General features: G+C 46.6%; 1 protein-coding gene across 1 annotated transcript in view; it reads right to left on the bottom strand.

Annotated features, from left to right (window-relative positions):
* Window positions 1–16,033, bottom strand: part of KHSRP (KH-type splicing regulatory protein) — a 33,447-nt gene extending 17,414 nt beyond the window's left edge. Inside the window, exons 1-11 of the mRNA XM_033925453.1 lie at window positions 15,793–16,033; window positions 13,570–13,666; window positions 13,326–13,364; window positions 9,928–9,964; window positions 9,786–9,835; window positions 8,823–8,894; window positions 8,432–8,489; window positions 7,699–7,867; window positions 7,467–7,565; window positions 6,967–7,065; window positions 6,688–6,790 (exon numbers count right to left, since the gene is read on the bottom strand). Coding sequence (XP_033781344.1) covers window positions 6,688–6,790; window positions 6,967–7,065; window positions 7,467–7,565; window positions 7,699–7,867; window positions 8,432–8,489; window positions 8,823–8,894; window positions 9,786–9,835; window positions 9,928–9,964; window positions 13,326–13,364; window positions 13,570–13,666; window positions 15,793–15,918 — 949 coding nt within the window. The 5' untranslated portion in view covers window positions 15,919–16,033. The remainder of the gene's footprint in view (window positions 1–6,687; window positions 6,791–6,966; window positions 7,066–7,466; window positions 7,566–7,698; window positions 7,868–8,431; window positions 8,490–8,822; window positions 8,895–9,785; window positions 9,836–9,927; window positions 9,965–13,325; window positions 13,365–13,569; window positions 13,667–15,792) is intronic.
* Window positions 16,034–22,569: the final 6,536 nt, after the last annotated feature.

Genomic DNA, 22,569 nt, shown 5'->3' with positions numbered 1-22,569 from the left:
GCAATTTCGTATCTGACCCATCAGGGAGTTCCATAACTTAACTCCTGCACAACAGAAAAATCTCCAAAGACTATGAGTACAAAACATCGCCATCTGCCTCCTAAAAAATCTTCACATACGTGACCCAATTGCCCCAACACTGCGCACAGCTCACTGGCTACCTGTCAACAAACAATATGTATTCGAGGGCCTGGTAATAGCCTACAAAGTCTTCCATAACATGGTACCAAGCTAAATGGCTTCCAAACTACCACCGTACACCCCAAACCAGCAAATTGGCTCGCAATAAGATAACTACGCATACCTTCAGGATACGCTGCCTTGTGAATGCCCAGAAAAGATCCTACTCACACTCTCTACCACCTTACATCAGGTTACTAGGATTACTGAACTTCAGGAAGACAATAAAAACTCACTTCTTCCTCTAACCTTCTATGAAATAACTCCAGTCTGAATATCATTGTCTATATAACAAGATCAACTATCATTGCCACACATTCTTTACCATGTCATAGCTAACACATGTTATCATGCACTGTTATATACTCTCTTGCCACGCCACTGCCAATACTTTCACACTTTGCCAGACATTCCATGCTATACCAAACCTAGAATATATCATCACCCACAGGTATGTATTGTCCTGCCATGCCTTGCACTGTCATATCCCTGCCATACTCCTGTATGTATGGTCTGCCATACCATGTACTGTCATAAATCCTAATACACTGCCATGCTCTGTTACATACTTCCTTAGCATGGTTCGTACTGCCAAGTCAAACCAAACTCATAACATCACCACCCCATGCTGTATGAGGTCTTGTCCTGTCAAATCCTATTAAGTACTGCCATGCTTTTGACTACTATCATGCTCCTCTATTTATTGCCCTACCATATCATGACCAAAAATGTACTATACCTTGTTATGCTTTTTAATGTATACCCCGTTATGTTTTATGATCTGTTCTCAGCTCTTCTGGGAGGATGGGATATAAATCCAAATAAATAAAACTGGTCCTTCATAGTAAGACGAAAATCTAGCATCATACCGAGACTTCTTAAAGATGGCTCCATCTGAAAAATTTTGCCATTCACCACAGGCAGATGTAAAGCCAAAGCATATAAGCCACATAGGGATGGATCTCAAATTCCTGCCCAATGCGCGTCTCCAAAATTAGCTTCTGCTCCAGCCACATCTAACCTATAGTTTTGGAAACAAACGAAGTGATGGCCATGTTGACACCTTGCAAATGCCTACCAGGCTGAGGCTCTACATAAGAAGCTTCCACAGTCCACACCTCTGATGGAGGCTGCTCCCCTTCAAAATGTAGGCTGAAGAATCTATTTAAGCCAACAGGTAATGGGAGCCTTAGAGGCTGCCTCATCTTTCCTAGCACCAACCATAAAGGACGAATAACCTCTTCCATCTCCGAAATTCATTAGTGACTTTTACATACTTGGAAACCACCAATATAAAGGCAACCCCTCACAACTGGGATTCAGGAGCTTCTTTTCAAGAACCAGTCTGAGAAGTTGCACAATCCACCTATCACTTCCTGCTGGAGGCAGAAAAATACTGAAGACCTAAGAGCTGACAAGTTTTTAGTCTGTCTCCATCTGCTGATTAACAGGCATAATGCACAGGTTCTCAACCTAGCCAGTTCGGCTTTCAATGTTACCAAAATGTTTGAGATAGATTCGCTTACAACTGGGTATATGTAGCAGCAGAGAGGTTGGAAAGCACTGCCCAGGGGCGGTATTAGTCTTTTTTTGATCTGGCAGAATAGCGCAAAGGGAAGTCTTTCATTCTTAAGTAATATCCTAAGTTCACTGCCGTTGTGATTTAGCCTGGAAAAGCACCTCTCCTTGTCTAACTTTTCACTTGTTTAAGCAGCATCACAGCTCTCTGTGCATTTCTGTCACTCTTAACATAACATCTAATGCATTTGGTGTGCACATCGTGTTAACCTAAGGATTACTATCTGGATTAGAACGTGAGCTTGGATAGATGGTGCAACACTGCTAAGAAAGAAACCAGGAGATAGAAAGTAAACAAAGATGAAAGGATGAATGCCCCAAAGCAGAATTCTTTAACACCTACCACCCCCAACCTCACCATGCATGGCCCGATAGCTGGTACATTAGTCCCAGCCCTCTCTAGGATAAACATTATAATTGTCTAAGTAAACGTTGCACTTTAAAAGTACAGATATGACAGTTACTGAGCCTTGCTTCTGCTGTCTGAAGCTAAGTCAGACTGAAATGTTTATCCTCTTAGAAGTCCACTGTGTAAACTGGGTTTGCTTTGGTCTACAGGAAATGTATTGGCTGAGGGAGTGAGGAAAGAAAAAGCCATAAATAGCCCCTGCTCTCTGTCAAGTGGGCAGCATGAAGCAGGCTGTTAAATAAAGGACCAAACAGTGTATGAATCTTACAAATTACAACCTGGCGACTGTGGCATAGTACCCTGAGACTGTGGATTCAAGTCCAGCACTGCTTTTTATGACCCTGGGCAATTTACTTAATCCTCCATTGCCCAGGTACTCTAGGTAGATTGTGAGCCCGCCAGGACAGACAGGAAAAAATGCTTGAGCACCTGAATGTAAAAACACTTAGACAACCTCCACTGGCAGGTGGTATATCAATAATAAACTTGGTTATTCAGAACCCACTTATGGGAGAGAACACAGCACACATAGAAGCACATCAACAGAACAAGAAGGGAAAATTAGGTACTTACCTCGGTAATCTTCTTCTAGTAGAAAGGCATATCATTCCTAAACCCTTGGGTAGCCAACCTCTTCCCATGAGATCTGTGTAGAGAACCTCATTAGCATTTTCTTCATTCTACCTCCCATCAAGCTGGGCTGTCCTGTACTTCCTCAGTTCGTATCAAAGCAGATGGTCAACACTACAGAGGAAATATAAGAGGGAGAGGTACGGGGATTCACCCCCAAAAACAAGTCTGTTCTGCTCCAATCACATAATATATAATACTCAGAACATGAACCACTGAAACATATAAACAGTTAAACATATAATGAGGTGGAATGGCCAGCCAACTACACTAAAAGTCTTGGGGTTCTGAAAGATACCCCTTGAATGAGGAAGGAGAAAACTATACTGCATTCAGGAAAAAACTGAAGACTCACCTCTTTGACAAGTAACTGTTTCAGCTTCTGTATATCACCCCCTCCTTCTAGGCCCCTCCCCTTGCTTCTCTGAGCCCCCTTCCATACTCCTTTTTCCTCTTCCTCTTTGATCTGTCACCTTGAACTTGTATAGGTTTGTGTGACTCACAAATGGAAGAATAGATTAGACTGAATGCACTGAAATGACTGTGTCTTCACTTATCCTTATCCCTACTTAATACAGGGAAGAATAAAGCAAACTGGACTTCCTGGTTTGTCCGAGGCATAAAGCAAGCTAAATAACTTCCGACAGGAATGATACATCTATCTATTAGAAAGAAGATTACCGAGGTAAGTACCAAATCTTACCTTCTAGTGCATTCCTGAACTCTTGGAACGCAGCAAAGCAGTTCCCAGAATCTAGGGCGGGACAGATGAGCCTGCAGAAAGTGTGGATGATCCGAATGTGGAGTCCAATTTGGCCGCCACGTCCATCATGTAAATTTTGTGAAAGTATGGAAGAAGGACCAAGTGGCTACTCTGCAAATCTCTTTGGCAAAACTGCTGTAGCCTCCTTCCAGGAGAACGCTACTCCCCTAATGGAATGTGCCTTTAAGGCTACAAGAGCTTGCTTTCCACTTCCGATATAAGCTGAAGAAAGGGCCATACAAATCCATCTTGAAATGGTCACCTTAGAAGCTGGTCAACCCTTATGGTCCACGCCTGCCAGCAAGAAGAGATGACCTGACAGTCGAAACTCATTTGTCACTTCCAGCAATGAAGCAGCACTCTGCGAACATCCAGTAGTTTTAGGACTTTGTCTTCCTTCTTGGATTCTGAGGACATGAAGGCAGGTAGCCGTAACTTCTTGGCTGACATGGAGACCACTTTCAGCAAAAAGAACAGTACCATAGCATAGGCAGAAACTTTGCTCAATACTCTGAATATATCATAAAGAGCATCTGCTACACATTCCATTCTGGACATGAAGAACCGCGGATCCCTCCTGGCCTCAGCCTCCGGATCACAGCTCAACTTGGAGTGGAAGGTGCATGCTATGTCAATGCCACTGCCACTAATCCTGCAGCCTCAAATTGCTTCTTGACAAAATCCAGTCTGCAGTCCTGAATATCTTTTAATACCACTCCACCTCTGCTGGGGAGAGAGGTGCCCTTTGGTTACCTGCGCCACAAGGGAATCCACCTTAGGCAGGACAAATAGTTGGTTAAAATCCACATCCATTGGGTAAAGCTTTTCCATGGCCCTCACCACCTGAAAGGGCCTCCCAATGATCCGTTAACATCTTAATAATGTCCTGATGCGAGGGGAAGCATGTGGACTGAGCCTTATGCTTTGGGGCATTCATCCTTTCATCTTTGTTTACTTTCTATCTCCTGGTTTCTTTCTTAGCAATGTTGCACCATCTATCCAAGCTCACGTTCTAATCCAGATAGTAATCCTTAGGTTAGCACGATGTGCACACCAAATGCATTAGATGTTATGTTAAGAGTGACAGAAATGCACAGAGAGCTGTGATGCTGCTTAAACAAGTGAAAAGTTAGACAAGGAGAGGTGCTTTTCCAGGCTAAATCACAACGGCAGTGAACTTAGGATATTACTTAAGAATGAAAGACTTCCCTTTGCGCTATTCTGCCAGATCAAAAAAAGACTAATGCTGCCCCTGGGCAGTGCTTTCCAACCCTCTCTGCTGCTACATATACCCAGTTGTAAGCGAATCTATCTCAAACATTTTGGTAACATTGAAAGTCGAACTGGCTAGGTTGAGAACCTGTGCATTATGCCTGTTAATCAGCAGATGGAGACAGACTAAAAACTTGTCATAAGTGAGCACTGCGCTGCTGAGGAATTCTCCGAGGCTCTGCAATTATCTCTGGAAGTGCAGAGGGTTTAGTCTGCGCAGTCAGGTCCTCTACCAGTCCCTAAGCCTGTACCTGATTAGGATCTGGCTCTCCCAGACCTGATGCAGAATCCCCTGCTACTGAAGATCCAGACTGGGAAAGCAATGCCATGGAAACAAACTCAATATTATCCCAAGACCTCCTCCGCCTGAACCCCCATCTCTTCCACATGGCTCTGTTGAGGGGAAATTGTACTGCTATCTGGAGAAACCCCGGGTGCCAGCATCACCATGAACCCTGAAGGTTCCATGCAGCTGCTGTTAAATAAATATGCTTCATACAGCATATTGATACATTCTGGAGCAAAACCATATCCAGGACACCCCTTGCAGTCGCTCCCATGACTCTTTCTAGGGTTTCGCAGCTTCACTTTGCCGGGAACACATTTTCGCTTTTTCCTGCTTCTAACCGGGACTTCTGGCTTACAACCCGAGCCATTTGGGAACCCAAACCCCCAGGGAACTAGAGGGGGCTAAGTCTGAGGCCATAGCCCCTCCCCCACACACATGCAGCACAGCATGTGAACGGTCCTCAGCCCACCATCCAGTGCAAATCTGGCAGAATTTTAGGAGGTAGGGAACCTTAGTTCTAGTCCCAGAACCACAAAACAAAGCAAAAAAGCCCAAATCACTTTTCATGACCGCCACCCTGATATTCTTCCCAAGGCTGGGAGCTGCCTGGGCTGAAAAACTGCAGCCATAGATGTGGAAGAACTTCTGCCTTAACCAAGCCTGGAACCAGACTGCTTGCTCCTTCTGACTGCCTCTCCGACCCTCTGACCGGTCAGAGACCTCATCCCCTGAGGCCCCAATCCTGATAAAAAAAAAACCTCCATGGAGCCACTTAGGCTATGCTCAAGTCCACTGCGGACAGAACCTGGAGCAAGCCTTGCTCCCAAACTGGTCCCTGAGCTCCAGGACTGCTAGTACAGTCTGGCCAAGTAGATGCCCTGCAAAGCAGTCTGCCCCATGGCTGCAGACGTCTGAACTCTCTCGCAGCCAGAGATGCCCCAAGCAGGGAGCCTCACGATTGGATGGGGAACCAACCTCTCTTCCCCCCCTCCAATTAAATGAAAAATAAACTAGAGCAGACTAGATAAGCTGCTACAATCTCGCGTGCAGAGAGACAAAACTGAGGAGGTACAGGACAGCCCAGAGTGATGAAAATGCTAATGATGCTCTCTACACAGATCTCATGGGAAGGGGTTGACTACCGAAGAGTTCAAGAATGATATGCCAATTGAACTAGAATCAAATTTAGAAGCAAGTACAGTGGAGAACAGGGATCAATGTATATTTTTAAAAAAGTCTTAGCTTCCCAATGGAGGGGGCAGTGTTCATTGCAAGGTTGATTGGTGGTCTTGTCCCTTCAGTGGCACCTCCATCCTATCCTATGCTTGTACTTCTGCACTACCCAAAAATTATAATCTCTATTCCCAGCTTCTCATTGGACTCATTTGGAGCACTGGCCTGACCCAGCAGCGGCAATTCTTATGTTCTCTCCAACCCACCAAGCAACCTGTTGCCCTGCATGGCCTATCCTTATGCCCCTAGAGATTCTTTCCCAAGAGCAGTTCTTCCTCTACCACAGAGAGAAAAGTCCTTCTCTTAGGTTAGGTGGCACCAGCAGCACCCCACCTTGCTTGAACTGTATCCGGACCCCAGCATCATTCTGTATCTTTTTGATCATTTCTCCGTTACGGCCAATGACGACACCCACAGAATGCCGGGGTACAGGAACCTGCAAGAGAACAGTAGAGGCAAAGTTACAAGGGATGTGGGGGGTGAGAGGGAGAAAGCAGCTGAACAGGGTACACTGGCTCAGCGACACAGATAATTCAGAACAGTGTAATACATGACAGAGCAGCAAGATAGGAGATAACAGGTTAAGAAAAGTTATGTGCATTCAGTTCTTACATCAATTCCACCGCTCATCCTGGAACCGTAGTCGTTTCGGTCACCGAAGTTGCCCAGGTCCTTTTCACGCAGTAGATCCATTACCATTTCACAGGCTTGCTGAAAGAGGCATTGTGTGTGGAGGGAAAAAGAGTCACTAGAGATACATGAAAGCAATGCCTTTAGCTGAACCTTCCCTCTCAATACTCAGAACCAACCCATCCCATCTTCCTCCACAAATGCAGTATCCTCTGGGCCCTCTGGGCCGGCTAATGCCTGACAGCATCCCACCGTAACTTTGGTTTCAGCCATCGTGACCTGAATCAAATATCCAGTGGGTCTGTGTGGGATGTTTGAAACCAAAGACAGTTGAACCATTACTTTCCAGGAGAGCAACAAACATGACAAGCACAAGGCTACATGAGTGGAGACAAAATAATGGGTGATGAGAATGTGGTTCCAATCAGTCTCTCAAAGCATGCGCAATATCTCTGTCCAAGCTCTAAGATGCCAACTCTCACCTGCACTTTGTATGGCTCGCCAATAATTCGAAGTGGTTTGTTAACATTTGCACCTTGCGAACCATCCTGGATTAAAATCATCTTCACTCCAGCACGCTCCTGCAAAACGGCAGAGAAATAATAATAATTTATTTCTTGTATACTGCTATACCAAAAGTTCGAAGCGGTTCACAACAAAGGAACGCATGACAGAAGCCCGTTCTCTGCCCACCTTGTGGTCTCCCTTTCTCACCTGCAGCTGCTTGATGGTCTCTCCTCCTTTACCAATGATCAGCCCAGCCTTGCCTGCGGGGATCATGATTTCCTGTAAACTGCCATTTTGTCCATTGGAATTGTCATGACCAGGAGGACGCTCACCACGACCTCGTGATACAATTTCATCCAGCATCATTTTCGCCTTCCTGTGATGCAAAGATGGTATTTGTGTAAGCTCACTATACGGAGCACAGCTTTATCGTTCATATTAGCAAGCAGAGGCTCCCCAGCCAGGCAGTCAGTCTTATTCGTGCCAAGTTATTTCTAATACTACTTGTGAACTCTAAACATTTCTCAAAGAAAACCCCCAGCCCAGTCGCTCTGAAAATTAGCAGCTTAACATTACATGCATACGGTGCCTTTATTTGTGCTGGGGCCAGGCAGAATATTACAACATGAATCTTGGCATCCTTTCGCCAGCTAGAAACCTTGTATACCTTTAGCCAGACAGAGGAGTGCAATTTTCAAAACAAAACTTACTTGGCTAGAACACTGAAATACTGTCCCTCCAAATACATATCTGGTTCCTGTGCACTACTCAAAAGCAATGTGCTAATATATATTTTGAGTTTTCTCTGCTTAAAAATTGTTAACTCACCACACAACTGCTTTCCTAGCTTTCAGACACTTTTGCTGCCCTAACAGTCGAGCCCTGACCTTGGCCTAGGAATGTAATAAAGAGCAGAAAACCAAGAGTGTCCATGACTTACTGCACAGAGTCCGGTGCTCCCGTCAACGAGACTGTTCTCTCCGGCATCCCGCCACTATCTGCAGGAGATAGAGGAGAGTCAGCGACACCACCAAGGAAGAGCTAGAAGTACCCACTTAATGGCAAACACTGCTGCAGACTTCCTGGGAAGGGAGGGGCTTCCCCATCCAAGAGCCCTCATCACTTCTTCATGACAGAAATGTCATTCTACTGCCCAGTGGAGAGAGAGAGGGGCACCCAAGTCTTGTACCCTATTGTATCTTCTGACACCAAGCATTGCACAGAGAAATGAAGAGTAGTCACAGGAGATCAAGAAGCGCGTCAGCAACAGTACATGGATCTAGGGTGTCCTCCCACCCCCACACTAATGGGGAGCCCCCAAGCATCTGTACCTGGTGAGATCTGGACTTTGCAGCCTGAATCTTGCTGAATTTTGCTGATCTGTTCTCCACCTCTACCTATAACTGAAAAGACAGACCTGTTGAGAGATAGCAGCCCTTTGAAGAGAAAGCAGATGCCTCAGACAAAAGGAGGCCAAATTTTTTTTTTCTTCAAAAACAGTAAGCTGAAAACAAGACAATAAGGCCCATTCTCTAAACGGCACTGTCGTCGGAGGCCACCTTAAAAATGGCTGCTGATCAAGTGTCAATCATGCAACTACGTGGTTTATAGAATCACTGCTTTGGAAAAGACAAGCGCTGCATATGTAGGTCAGGGTTTTTTAAGGCCTACGTTTCCACGTGAATTGTGCCTCCGGAAGTGCTTTACGACGCCTAACGCCACTTCTGATGTTAGCCTACAGTGGCGATAGGAATCATAAAGCAGCTGCCATTTTTTTTAAGGTGCCTATATTTTTCCTTTTAAATGCTTTTTTTAAATGTATTTTTTAACGGTATTTTCAACTTAAGTTAGGCATTCCAGAGTATGAGCCTAAGGCCCTCTTTTACAAAGCCACAATAGTGATTCTGACAAAGCAAATGCGATGCAGCCCACTCAGTTCCTATGGGCTGTGTCACATTTGTTGCGCTAGGACTCACTACTACAGCTTTGTCAAAGGAGTCCTAAGTCTTCCAAGTTCATCACAAACAGCACAGCAGATGGCCTGACTCTGTACCAAGCATCTCTGTGCATGTGCAGATATCATCTCCCCCACCAAATAAGCCACCTTTGAGTAACACTGTTTCACATCAGCTTAACTTATATCCAAGTCCCGTGACGTGACCCATTGTTCACATCTCTGCAATTTCTGGACAAAATAACTTCTCCTCCCTCCAAGCCACTTGGTCCAAGCATCACGCTGGCCTGGATGGCTTCACAGGGCTGAATAGAGCTATGCAGAAGTTCTTGGTACTCACTCAGCCCCACCATAGCATCTGGCACCCGGTACTCCTCAGTCACCGAAGCCCTGCCAGACAGAAAGTTAGTGTCAATGCTATCAAGGGAAAAAGTGGAGGATGAAGCTGGTTGAACAGAATATTCAGAAACTATTCACTTTACCTGGGTGTAAGCATAGGTCCCAGCTGAGGCACCATGGCTGGAAAATTACAAAACAAAATTAATCATCATGTTCAGTTCCAGAGTTTTGAAGAGAAAAACTCTTCAGCAAAGCAAAGAAATTCCCGTAAAAACTAAAATAGATGTCCAGCACTATCATGTAGGAATAAAATAAGGCAACAGACATTCAAATATCTGAAAAGTATTAACACATCTTTCTAGAGCAAGACAGAGGAGCAATGACAGAAGATTGCTTTTCATGTAAACAGAACAGGATGTGTAGAATGTTTTACTGGGGTTGGTACAGGGTAAAATGGTAATAGTTTAAGTAGGACTGACGCGTTGGAATAAGCTTAGTTGCTAAAAATGAAGATAGATGAACTCAACACGGGTTCGGTATTGAATCAGGCAGATGAGCACGGCACTGTGAACATTGGGTCTGCAAGAATGAATGGCAAAATGCTTAATACTAAACAAGTCCCAGGGAAAACTGTCTAGCAAAATAGGATAAAAATGAGCAGGTTGCAAGTACAGTAAAGACAGGGTCTGTCTGGCAGGAAATGAGCCCAGGAGCTGGATTTGGGCAACATTGCAAAGGAGTGCTGAAAAGTTCTCAGTCCAACCAACCAGCTTCTTAACTTCTGAGTGTTATTTTGCCATTGTAGCTGAAAAGAGTTTTGTCTTATTTCATTAGGTGCCAATTTGCAGAAACAAAATTCTCTGTTTTGACAATGTTTGAACCATATAAGAATAGCCTTACTGGGTCAGACCAATGGTCCATCACGCCAGTAGCTTGTTCTCATGGTGGGCAATCCTGGCCCACACCCAAGGAGTGGGTGTGCCTGTACCACACACAGTGGGAGTGCCTGTACCACACACAGTACCTGGCCCAAACCCAAGGAGTAGCAACATTCCATGCTACCGATCCAGGGCAAACAGTGACTTCCCCTATGACTTTCTCAATAACAGACTATGGACTTGTCCTCCAGAAAATTGTCCAAACCCTTCTTTAAACCAGCTACGCTATCCACTTTTACCACAACCTCTGGCAATGCGTTCCAGAGCTTAAACTATTCTCCGAGTGAAAAAAAATACTTCCTCCCATTGGTTTTAAAAGTATTTCCCTGTAACTTCGAGTGTCCCCTAGTCAGTGTCATTCTCTTCTTGGTTGGGCAGAGATCATTTTAGCATCCCTCACAGTATCACTAGGTGAGATATTAGAGGAAACAAAAAGTGAGGGATCTTACATTCATAAGAACATAAGAATTGCTGCTGCTGGGTCAGACCAGTGGTCCATCGTGCGCAGCAATCCACTCACACGGTGGCCCTCAGGTCAAAGACCAGTGCTCTAAATGAGTCCAGCCTCACCTGCGTACTTTCCAGTTGAGCAGGAACTTGTCCAACTTTGTCTTGAATCCCTGGAGGGTGTTTTCCCCTACAACAGACTACGGAAGAGTGTTCCAGTTTTCTACCCGTCTCTGGGTGAAGAACTTTCTTACATTCGTACAGAATCTATCCCCTTTCAACTTTAAAGAGTGCCCTCTCGTTCTCCCTACCTTGGAAGGGTGAACAACCTGTCCTTATCTACTAAGTCTATTCCTTTCAGTACCTTGAATGTTTAGATCATGTCCCCTCTCAATTTCCTCTGTTTGAGGGAGAAGAGGCCCAGTTTCTCTAATCTTTCGCTGTACGGCAGCTCCTCCAACCCCATAACCATTTTAGTTGCTCTTCTCTGGACCCTTTCAAGTAGTACCGTGTCCTTCATGTACGACGACCAGTACTGGATGCTGTACTCCAGGTGAGGGCGCACCAAGGTCCGGTACAGCAGCATGATAACCTTCTCCGATCTGTTCGTGATCCCTAGCATTCTGTTCACCCTTTTCGCCGCTACCGCACATTGCGTGGATGGCTTCATCAACTTGTTGATCAGAACTCCCAAGTCTCTTTCCTGGGAGGTGTCTCATTAGTACCGTCCCGGACATCCTGTATTCATGCATGAGATTTTTGTTACTGACATGCATCACTTTACACTTATCCACGTTGAACATCATCTGCCATGTTGATGCCCATTCCTCAAGCCTAATTATGTCACGTTGCAGATCTTCGCAATCCCCCTGTGTCTTCACTACTCTGAATAACTTCGTATCGTCCGCAAATTTAATCACCTCACTCATCGTGCCAATTTCCAGATTGTTTATAAATATGTTGAAGAGCACGGGCCCAAGCACCGAGCATTGCAGCACCTCACTGGTGACGTTCTTCCAGTCTGAGTATTGTCCACTTACCTCCACTCTCTGTTTCCTATGCTCCAGCCAGTTTTTAATCCACGTGAGTATGTCACCCTCGATTCCACGGCTCACTATTTTCCGAAGTAGTCATTCATGTGGAATCTTGTCGAACGCCTTCTGAAAATCCAGATATACAATGTCGACCAGGTCGCCTTTGTCTATCTGCCTGTTTACTCCCTCAAAGAAGTGCAGCAAGTTCGTCAAACAAGATCTGCCTTTGTTGAAACCGTGCTGACTGATGTTCATCAGCCCATGTCCGTCAAGGTGATCAATGTGGGCCTTTATCAGCGCCTCTACAATCTTTCCCAGTACTAAGGTCAGACTTACCGGTCTGTAGTTTCCCGGGTCCCCCCTCGAACCTTTTTTGAAGATCAGCGTAACATCCACCATCTTCCAGTCCTCCGGAACCTTTCCCGATTTGATCAACAGATTGGCTATTAGTTGAAGCAGTTCAGCTATAGTGCCTTTCAGTTCCTTGATGACCCTCGGATGGATGCCAACCGATCCTGGGGATTTATTGCTCTTAAGCCTATCTATCTGCCTGCATGCCTCTTCTAGATTGACCGTCAACATATTCTTAGCTGTGTGAACAAACTGATGGACTTTTTTTCTGCCATGATCAGATCCCATAATAATTAATACATGACCTTTGTAATGAGCAGTAAGTGCCCAGCAATGTCCCAAGCTGAAGAAAAGGTGCTCTGGAACAAAGAGGCATAGGATGAAGATGAAAGGGGACAGACTCAGGAGTAAGCTATGGAAATATTTCTTTATGGAAAAGGTGGTGGATGTAAAGTACAGCCTCCCGAAGATTATGGTGGCAACAAGGACTATCTGAATTCCAGAAAGATGAGACAAACCCAGCACATCTCCAAGGGAGAGGAAGAGATTGTAAAGCTTATTAGTTTGTATGAATAGGGAGACTGGAGAGACTGTACACTCTTTATATGCTGTCATTTTCTCGGTGCAAGGAGTTGTCTCAAACTAGAGGCTTGAAAAACCAAAGGTCTGAATTGATGAGCTGCATGGAGCACGAACAGCAGTTGTCCAAATGTCCTATGCCAACTCATTTATTTGATTCATGCTTACTTCAAATAATATAAGATTACTCACGGTCGCTCTGGGAAGCCAGTTTCTTGGTTTCTGGCTGGTCTGTGGGAGATAAGGGAGAAAAAGATTAAGTACCATGTTTTCCTCTGACAAATCTCAGTCAATATCACCAACAAACCCATGAAGAGAAAACAGCAGTGTTTTTACAACTTCTAAAGCCCTGCTGAAGCATGAAAAACAAGGTCAATTTTTGCAGTCACTCTCACTCCACCTCCCCCCAAGCAAACAGTGCTGCTTCATGCAGTACCTCCATCTTCCAGCTGTCGCTTCTGGCCCCCAAAGTTGAACTCCTGCGTGGTGTTATTCACTGGAGGGGCAACATCACCCCCAATTTTAGCAGCTATCTGGAAATCAAAAAAACACTATCAGACCACTCTCCAAATACTTCACCACATCTTGCTCTTCTCCTTGGGATACCACACACATAATTCAACATTTACAACAGCTTTGGATCTTATTTGACATGCATAAGTTATATACATCAGAGATTATTATAACTGCTTCCTAGAATCTGATCAGCCTGTGAGGGTTATGGGTTAGCAGGCAGCCACCCACCTGTAGACTTCCAGCGTAGCAACCTCCCCCCTTCCCCCTTCGTAATAACCCCTCAGTCTTCATCTTTCCCATGTGATCCCTCAGCCCTCTCCCTCCCACCTGTTGCCATTCAGCGCAGCACCCTCCTCTTCAGTCTCTAAATTACCCTCCCTACCATGGCCCCCTCCTCTATCCCTTCTACCTATAGCTTTCCAGTGCAGAATATTCCCCCATTTCATCATGACCCCATCAGACTCCATCTTCCCCCTTCCTACTATAACCACCTTTCCCCCATGATCCTCCAGCCCTCTCCCTCCCACCTTCCTGTAGCTTCCCAATACAGCACCCTCCCCCCATTTCATCATCATGACCCCATCAGTGTCCATCTTCCCCCTTCTTACTATCCCTCCCACCCACCTACCTGTAGCCTTCCATCACAGCACCCTCCCCCCTTTCATCATCATGATCCCATCAGTGTCCATCCCTCCCACCCACATGATCCCCCAGCCCTCTCCCTCCCACCTACCTATCTGTAGCCTTCCATCACAGCATCCTCTCCCCTTTCATCATCATGACCCCATCAGTGTCCATCTTCCCCTTCTTACTATCCCTCCCACCCATATGATCCCCCAGTCCTCTCCCTCCCACCTACCTATCTGTAGCCTTCCATCACAGCACCCTCCCCCTTTCATCATGACCCCATCAGTGTCCATCTTCCCCCTTCTTACTATCCCTCCCACCCACCTACCTGTAGCCTTCCATCACAGCACCCTCCCCCCTTTCATCATCATGACCCCATCAGTGTCCATCTTCCCCCTTCTTACTATCCCTCCCACCCACCTACCTGTAGCCTTCCATCACAGCACCCTCCCCCTTTTCATCATCATGATCCCATCAGTGTCCATCCCTCCCACCCATATGATCCCCCAGTCCTCTCCCTCCCACCTACCTATCTGTAGCCTTCCATCACAGCACCCTCCCCCCTTTCATCATCATGATCCCATCAGTGTCCATCTTCCCCTTCTTACTATCCCTCCCACCTTCCTGTAGCTTCCCAATACAGCACCCTCCCCCATTTCATCATCATGACCCCATCAGTGTCCATCATCCCCCTTCTTACTATGCCTCCCACCCACCTACCTGTAGCCTTCCATCACAGCACCCTCCCCCCTTTCATCATCATGATCCCATCAGTGTCCATCCCTCCCACCCACATGATCCCCCAGCCCTCTCCCTCCCACCTACCTACCTGTAGCCTTCCATCACAGCACCCTCCCCCCATTTCATCATCATGACCCCATCAGTGTCCATCATCCCCCTTCTTACTATCCCTCCCACCCACCTACCTGTAGCCTTCCATCACAGCACCCTCCCCCTTTTCATCATCATGACCCCATCAGTGTCCATCCCTCCCACCCACATGATCCCCCAGCCCTCTCCCTCCCACCTACCTACCTGTAGCCTTCCATCACAGCACCCTCCCCCCATTTCATCATCATGACCCCATCAGTGTCCATCATCCCCCTTCTTACTATCCCTCCCACCCACCTACCTGTAGCCTTCCATCACAGCACCCTCCCCCTTTTCATCATCATGACCCCATCAGTGTCCATCCCTCCCACCCATATGATCCCCGAGTCCTCTCCCTCCCACCTACCTATCTGTAGCCTTCTATCACAGCACCCTCCCCCCTTTCATCATGACCCCATCAGTGTCCATCTTCCCCCTTCTTACTATCCCTCCCACCCACATGATCCCCCAGCCCTCTCCCTCCCACCTACCCACATGTAGCTTCCCAGCATAGTGCCCTCCCCCTCCTCATCCAAGCCCCACTTTCCCCCATCGCCCCCTTCCCCAGTGCATCGCCCACAGCAACCCCCCTCGATCGTAGCGATGGCGGCGGCGGCAGCCCGCCCGGGCCTCGCTCCCGCCTCACCTGGCGGGCTCGCTGCACCGCATCGGCGAACGCGTCCTTCCTGCCGGCAGCGGCGGGGGCGCCGGCGGACTGGGGGACTCCTGCGGCGGAGGGCGGGGGCGGCGGAAGCGCGCTGTACTCGGACATGGCGGCCTCGGCGGCTCCGAGCGGCGGGAACAAGGCCTCACCGCGCGCGCGCTGCACTCTGGGAGCCGGCAGGGCGGGGGAGCCGACGCGGGATCTTCGGACGTAGCCAATCAGAGACGGAGTGCCAGGGCCGGAAGGGGCGTGATGACACCGATTGGCAGCCACCCTAGCCAATAAGATGTCAGCACTCCGGGACTAACTCCGCGACAGGAAGGGAGAGGGAGGGATGAAAGGCTTGTCCTATTGAGAGAGGAGAAAGCTTGACTGATTGCACGAGTGCCCTATCAAGATGCAAGAGGGTTCCCCCTCCTACACTGAAAAAGAGGCGACGGGGCGGTGCTACAGAGGTGATTGACGGTTGCCAGGTGAGGCGCGTGCTGGTCTGAGGGAAAGGAAAGCCCGCCGAGAGTGGGTTTGGCTCGAGCCTTGCGCCCCAGTCCGTACAACCACCTGCACCCGGCCCTGGTTTTGCGCTCCTCCTGCTCTGCATGGTGGGATTAGTAGTCCTTGAGCCTTTCCCAGTGAGGGCCTGTATGCAAATCTCTCTCATGCATATTCATTAGGTATAGCCTGAAAACCTGCCCCTTCTGGCTGAGGCATCTTCACTCTTTGGAAGCAGAAACCTGGTGTAAAAGTCAGTAGGGAAAGAAGAGGCCAGCACGCCCCCTGGAGGAGGGCACTAAAGATGCTCCCCAAGGGCCTGTGGGCTTCCAAGCCAGCTCAGGTGAAAGCACTGCCTGGTCCTAACCAGAGCTGCCAACATGGACTGAGGTCCAGGAGAGACCGACCACGGGCAGGTTCCAATTGTGCCACTAGGATGCCCAAACCACAGACGCCCAAGAAGAGAAGAAAGGCCAAGTGGTGGAGCCTGACCTTCACCGTGCAAGGGTTAAGAACCGTGGCCTTTAGGGAGAGGATGCTGCGGCTTTTATCTGGCATCATCGCTTGTGGGTCAAGGCCTATTCTTATGACTTAGAAATAGCTTAGTGCAAGGGATTTCCTAAAAACGTCATTTCCAGGAGACTCCAGCGCATTCTAGCTACTGAAACCAGTGCTGCAGGTACCAGAATTTCCCTCCAATTAATAGTTTGACAGTTCTGTAATTAAGAAGTTACATTTTCACACTGATTGTGCACATACATGTTTCAAATAATGCTAAGACTTTGCCTAAGCGTGAGTCTGTAAATATGCGGGTGTTTGACAGATGGGCAGTGCTCACAGTTCAGTCCCTATCATAAAATGCTATAATTCAGTGTTTCTTAACTTGGCCCTGGAGTACCCCCTTGTCAGTCAGGATATCCACCCTGAATATGCACTGGCAAAGTGGGACTCCAGGACCGAGTTGAGAAACTCTGCTCTATAGTATGGCGCTCTTTTACAGAATCACCCCTTAATGCAGCGGTGTCAAAGTCCCTCCTCAAGGGCCGCAATCCAGTCGGGTTTTCAGGATTTCCTCAATGAATATGCATGAGATCTATTAGCATACAATGAAAGCAGTGCATGCAAGTAGATCTCATGCATATTCATTGGGGAAATCCTGAAAACCCGACTGGAATGGCCCTCGAGAAGGGACTTTGACACCCCTGCCTTAACGTGTGCATTCTATGATACTCGGCTTCTCAGTGTGACATGCACCTACAGGCCTGTCTTGCCTCACTGCCAGTATGGATTTGTGCTTTTAGCAGGATTGTGTCTTCCAGCAGGTAGTGGGGTAAAATCAGGCCTGGAGTGACCCATCCTGAGAAAATTGAGCAAAGCTGAATCCCACATGTTCCCCCCTCCTAACGTGATACAGAATTCATCAAGCCTGACAGGCTGATGAGATTACCCCCTAGAACAGGGGTAGGGAGTTCTGATCCTCGAGAGCCACAGGCAGGTCAGGTTTTCAAGATATCCACAATAAATATGCATGAGATAGATTTGCATCTCAAGAAGGCAGTGCATGAAAATCCATCTCGTACATATTCATTGTGGATATCCTGAAAACCTGACCTGCCTGTGGCTCTTGAGGACCGGAATTGCCTGCCCAAGACCTCTCTGCTGTTCACTTCCAAGCCTCAAGAGCTTTCAGTAGGTCAGGGTTTCCCTGATGAATATGCATGAGAGAGATTCAGATCGCTCATGCATATTCATTATAAATCTTGTTGTGAAAAAGCTGAATAGCATCGCTATAATTCCAGTTTCTCAGCAAGGGAAGAGCTGCTCATTGCAGAGATGCGGTGGCACAGAACCAGAATGCCATCAGCCATCTTCCCCCCCTCCTTCAAGAATAGAGCAATGTCGATGTTCTTGTTCCCACTCCCCCCTTGACGTGCCATGTTTGGCCTTCTCCATTCCCAGAAGAGACACGTTGAGAAATTGGAGCTAGTCAGCTTGGCCTGTGGAGTTCATCCAGGATTTATCCAGTAGCATCCTCTACTGCAGGAGCAAGTGATCTTCAGTGGCTTGGTATCTCTGGTTCAGTCTGGTGAGGGACTGCCAAGTTCCTCGGCGCCAGGCTGAAGCTTCTGGGACAGCCCTGGGTTTGAACTTTGAACTCATACATCCCAAAGCAGAGTGGGATTTATAGTGCCTGATCCTGTTCATTGAAATTAGTGGCACCAAGATGGGACAGTTAGAAATCCAGGACTGTTCCAAAATCTCCAGCCTGGTCTTGAGTAACTTGGGATCTCTGCTGAGCTCGTGTTTAGGATAGATCCACACCCTGCAGAGAGGTGGCAGGACAGTGATAGTGAACCACTCTGCATGATTTTGTTTTGTAAAGAATTTTTTTTCTCTCTAATTTTTGCTTCTTTTCTGGTCTTAACTCTCTCACCAGTTGTTTTATGATTATGATTCTTGTTTGAATATGAGGTGCGGTTCTTGATTTTGTTATAGAGAAACCCTAAGGGCATTTATTCCCAACTTAGGGCTCTTTTTACTAAGCTGCGTTAGGGCATTAATGCACAGAATAGCGTTCGCTACAATGCCTCGCGCACTAGACGCTGCATTGAGCTGGCGTTAGTTCTAGCCACGTAGCACGTGCTAATCTGCGTGCGCTAGTAAAAAGAGCCCTTAATCTTCGGAGCACACCTGGTCCCATCAGGTTTTCGAGATACTCTCAATGAATAGTCATGAGTTAGATTTTGTATTCATTGTGGATATCCTGAAAACCCGATGGTAGGGCAGGCACAGCAATAAGGTAAATGCCGCCTGGTATGCCAAGCTGAGCGCTATTAGTGCTCAGGGAACAGCACCGTTCTGAGATGGTATTTGTTTGCAAAGTTTGTCCCAGCTGGTCTGCTGCCGATTTCTCCTTTGCACTAGGGCAGGGGTGTCAAAGTCCCTCCTCGAGGTTCCCCAGTGAATATGCATGAGATCTATTTGCATGCACTGCTTTCAATGCACATTCATTGGGGAAATCCTGAAAACCCGACTGGATTGCGGCCCTCGAGGTGGGGCTTTGACACCTCTGCACTAGGGTCTTTAAAGGAGTGCTAGTCACTGCTTTATCCATTCAGTATGACATGTCTGTTATGTAGGCTGGTGAATGCACATCCCGGTGGAGATGCCCTGTGTCCTCCAGTTGCTCAGGTGAATTATTTTTTGAAGCAGTGATTGTCATCGTACTCCTGGATGCTGTAGTGTTTTCTGGGCGGGCACCTGAGTCCATTGTGTGACATGCCAGTGTTTCCCAAGTCAGTCCTGGAACACTCCCCGGCCAGTCAGGTTTTCTAGAAAGCCACAGTGAATACTTATGAGATTGATTTGCATATTCACTGCCTCCGTGATATGCAAATCTTTCACGCATATTCATTGTAGCTATCCAGAAAACCTGATTGGTAAGGGGAGTAGTCCAGGACTGATTTGGAAAAGACTGTTCTAGGCTCCAGTTCATCCTCTTTGGGAATGGAGGAGGCTTGACTCTGGGGAAATGGTGCGAATTGAGAGTTGTCTGGGAATCCTAATTCTTTGTAAAGACACAGTTTATTTACATGAGCATAAACTGGCACTTAGATGTTTGTATTACTACAAATACTTGAATATAAGCTGAGATTTTGGGGCCCAAAAATGGAGATTTCGACATTCGGATCAGCGCCCACCTGCCCCCCCCCCTCCCGGACCTGTTGCAGGCCTCCGCTGGGCCTACCATAAAACCTGACTGTGCCTTCCTTTACCTCCCTCCCACTTCCTCCACATACCTTTTATAATCCCCAGTGGTGAACCAGAGCAGGAGTGAGCCACTAGTGATTGGCTGCTGCGAGCTCTTGCAAGGCCTGTGAACAGTTTAAAGTCATGGGCAGGCTCGGGTGATATGCAAACAGACAATGAAAGCCATAATGACAGCATAAGAATATGAGTTGCTGTACTGGGACAGACCGAAGGTCCATCAAGCCCAGCATCCTGTTTGCAACAGTGGCCAACCCAGGTCCCAAGTACCTAGCTAGATCCCAAAGAGCAAAACAGATTCTATGCTGCTTATCCTAGGAATAAGCAGTGGATTTCCCCATGTCCATCTTAAAAATGACTTATGGACCTTTTTTAAACCCTGCTAAGCTAACTGATTTTACCTCATTCTCCTGCAACAAATGCCAGAGTTTAATTACACGCTGTGCAAAATAGTCCAGTGGCATCAGGTCAAGGCTTTCAGGTTAACAAGAAACCCAGTAACGAGATGATATGCAGAAGACGGTTCCATTCTGGACTTGGATCATATTTTTATCGTGAAAGCCAAAGTTGTTCACTGAGAGTAGTAAACATCGGCTCACTTTCTACCACAAATGTAAGCAATGAACAGCTGAGAGTGAGTGGGTGCACCTTCAGCCACTTTCACTCTGTTCTATAGCTTTCATAGACATGTCAGGAGACCTTCAGCCAGGGTATGTGAAGCAAGCGCCAAACTCGTGTTTGGATTGGTTGAGCAGTTATGGATTATGCAAATTATTCCCCTGTGCCATTAGGGTTGTAGTTTCTGCTCCATCCAGGTTACTCCCCCCCTGTACTGGCTCTTTATTTTCATGCATGTTTTATTGTGAATGGGATTATTCTGTATTTTGAATCCATCACCCCCCATTATATGCAAATCTTTCTCATGTATATTCATTAGGACTATCCCAAAAACCTGACTGGCAGGTGGTCCTCCAGGTCAGCCACTGATATAACATGTCGGTTGTAATGTTACCTCTCCATGGCAGATGCCCACCCTCACCTCCTCTCTCCATTACTAGAAGAAAGCAACCTTTGAGTGGTGGAAAGACAACTCAGAAATGCAAAAGGAAGCTTAGAAAATGTATTTATTTTCTGCTATCTAAATGATCAGTAGGGAAGGCACAAGGTCCTATCGTACATAGGGTTATAGGAGAAGGAGCAGTGCAAAAGTGAGCTTCTCAAAGTTCAGTAGTCACTCATGTTCAGGATACACCGGCTCTCCTTTCCCCAAGGCAAGAGGAGAAATGTCATCTTTCAGTGGAGCACTTGGAACCATCTTCATACCTTTCATGGTAGAGCTTCTCTCCCTTGTTCATAGTCTAGGAGGTCCTATTCTATTTCTCTTCTCTCTTCACACTGGGGGGAGGTGTCTGTTTCTCTCCCTCTCTCACACTAGTCTCTGTCTTGTTCTAGGCGGTAGAAGAATATAAGAATAGCCATATAGCCCACTATCCTGTTTCCAACAGTGGTCAATCCAGATCACAAGTACTTAGGAAAAACACCAATAATAGCAACCTTCCATGCTACTGAAGCCAGGGCAAGCAGTGGCTTCACCCATGTTTGTCTCAATAGCAGACTATGGACTGTTCCTCCAGGAACTTGTCCAAACCTTTTTTTAAACCCAGCTATGCTAACTGCTGTCACCAAGTGCCAGAGCTTAACTATTTCTTGAATGAAAAAAATATTCCCTCTTATTTGTTTAGAAGTATTTTCCAGATAACTTCGTTGAGTATTCCCTAGTCTTTGTACATTTTTGAAAGAGTAAAAAATTGTTTCTAGGACTAGGATGGCATGACACAAAGTTACTAAGCAGTAAATTTAAAACAAGCCAGAGACAATATTTCTTCACTCAATGTGTAATTTGTTATTGGAGAATGTGGTGAAAGCAGTTAGCAGGGCGGAATTTAAAAAAGGTTTGGATAATTTTTTAAAAGTCCATACACCATTATTAAGATGGACTTGGGAAAATCCACTGCTTATTTCTAGGATAAGCAGCATCAGATCTGTTTTATTCTCTTTTGGGATCTTGCCAGATACTTGTGACCTGGATTTAGGCCAAGGTCTATTCCAGTATGGCAACTCTTATGTTATGATTGAATCGTATTCCCATCTCTTCTGCAAACCGAAGAGCCCTTGACCTCTTTAGTCTTTCCTCATAACAGGAGTTCCACCCCCTTTATCATCTTGGTCGCTATATCTTTTTTAGAAATATGGCGACCAGAATTGAATGCAGTATAGAAGGTGAGGTCACACCGTGGAGTGGCATTATAATATCCTTGGTCTGATTTACCATCCCTATCCTGACCATTCCTAGCATCCTATTTGCTTTTTTGGCCACCTTTGCGCTCTCTGATTCTAGGAGTTGGGTGTCTGTTTCTGACTCTCATTCTAGGCGTTCCTATTTCTCTTTCCTGTCCAGATTGAAGGGGTCTTTTTTTCTCTCATTCTAGGAGGTCCTAGTTC

This window comes from Geotrypetes seraphini, chromosome 16 (genome assembly GCF_902459505.1).
Source record: "Geotrypetes seraphini chromosome 16, aGeoSer1.1, whole genome shotgun sequence".
Lineage (NCBI taxonomy): Eukaryota > Metazoa > Chordata > Amphibia > Gymnophiona > Dermophiidae > Geotrypetes > Geotrypetes seraphini.
This window is presented reverse-complemented; position numbering and strand designations above follow the sequence as displayed.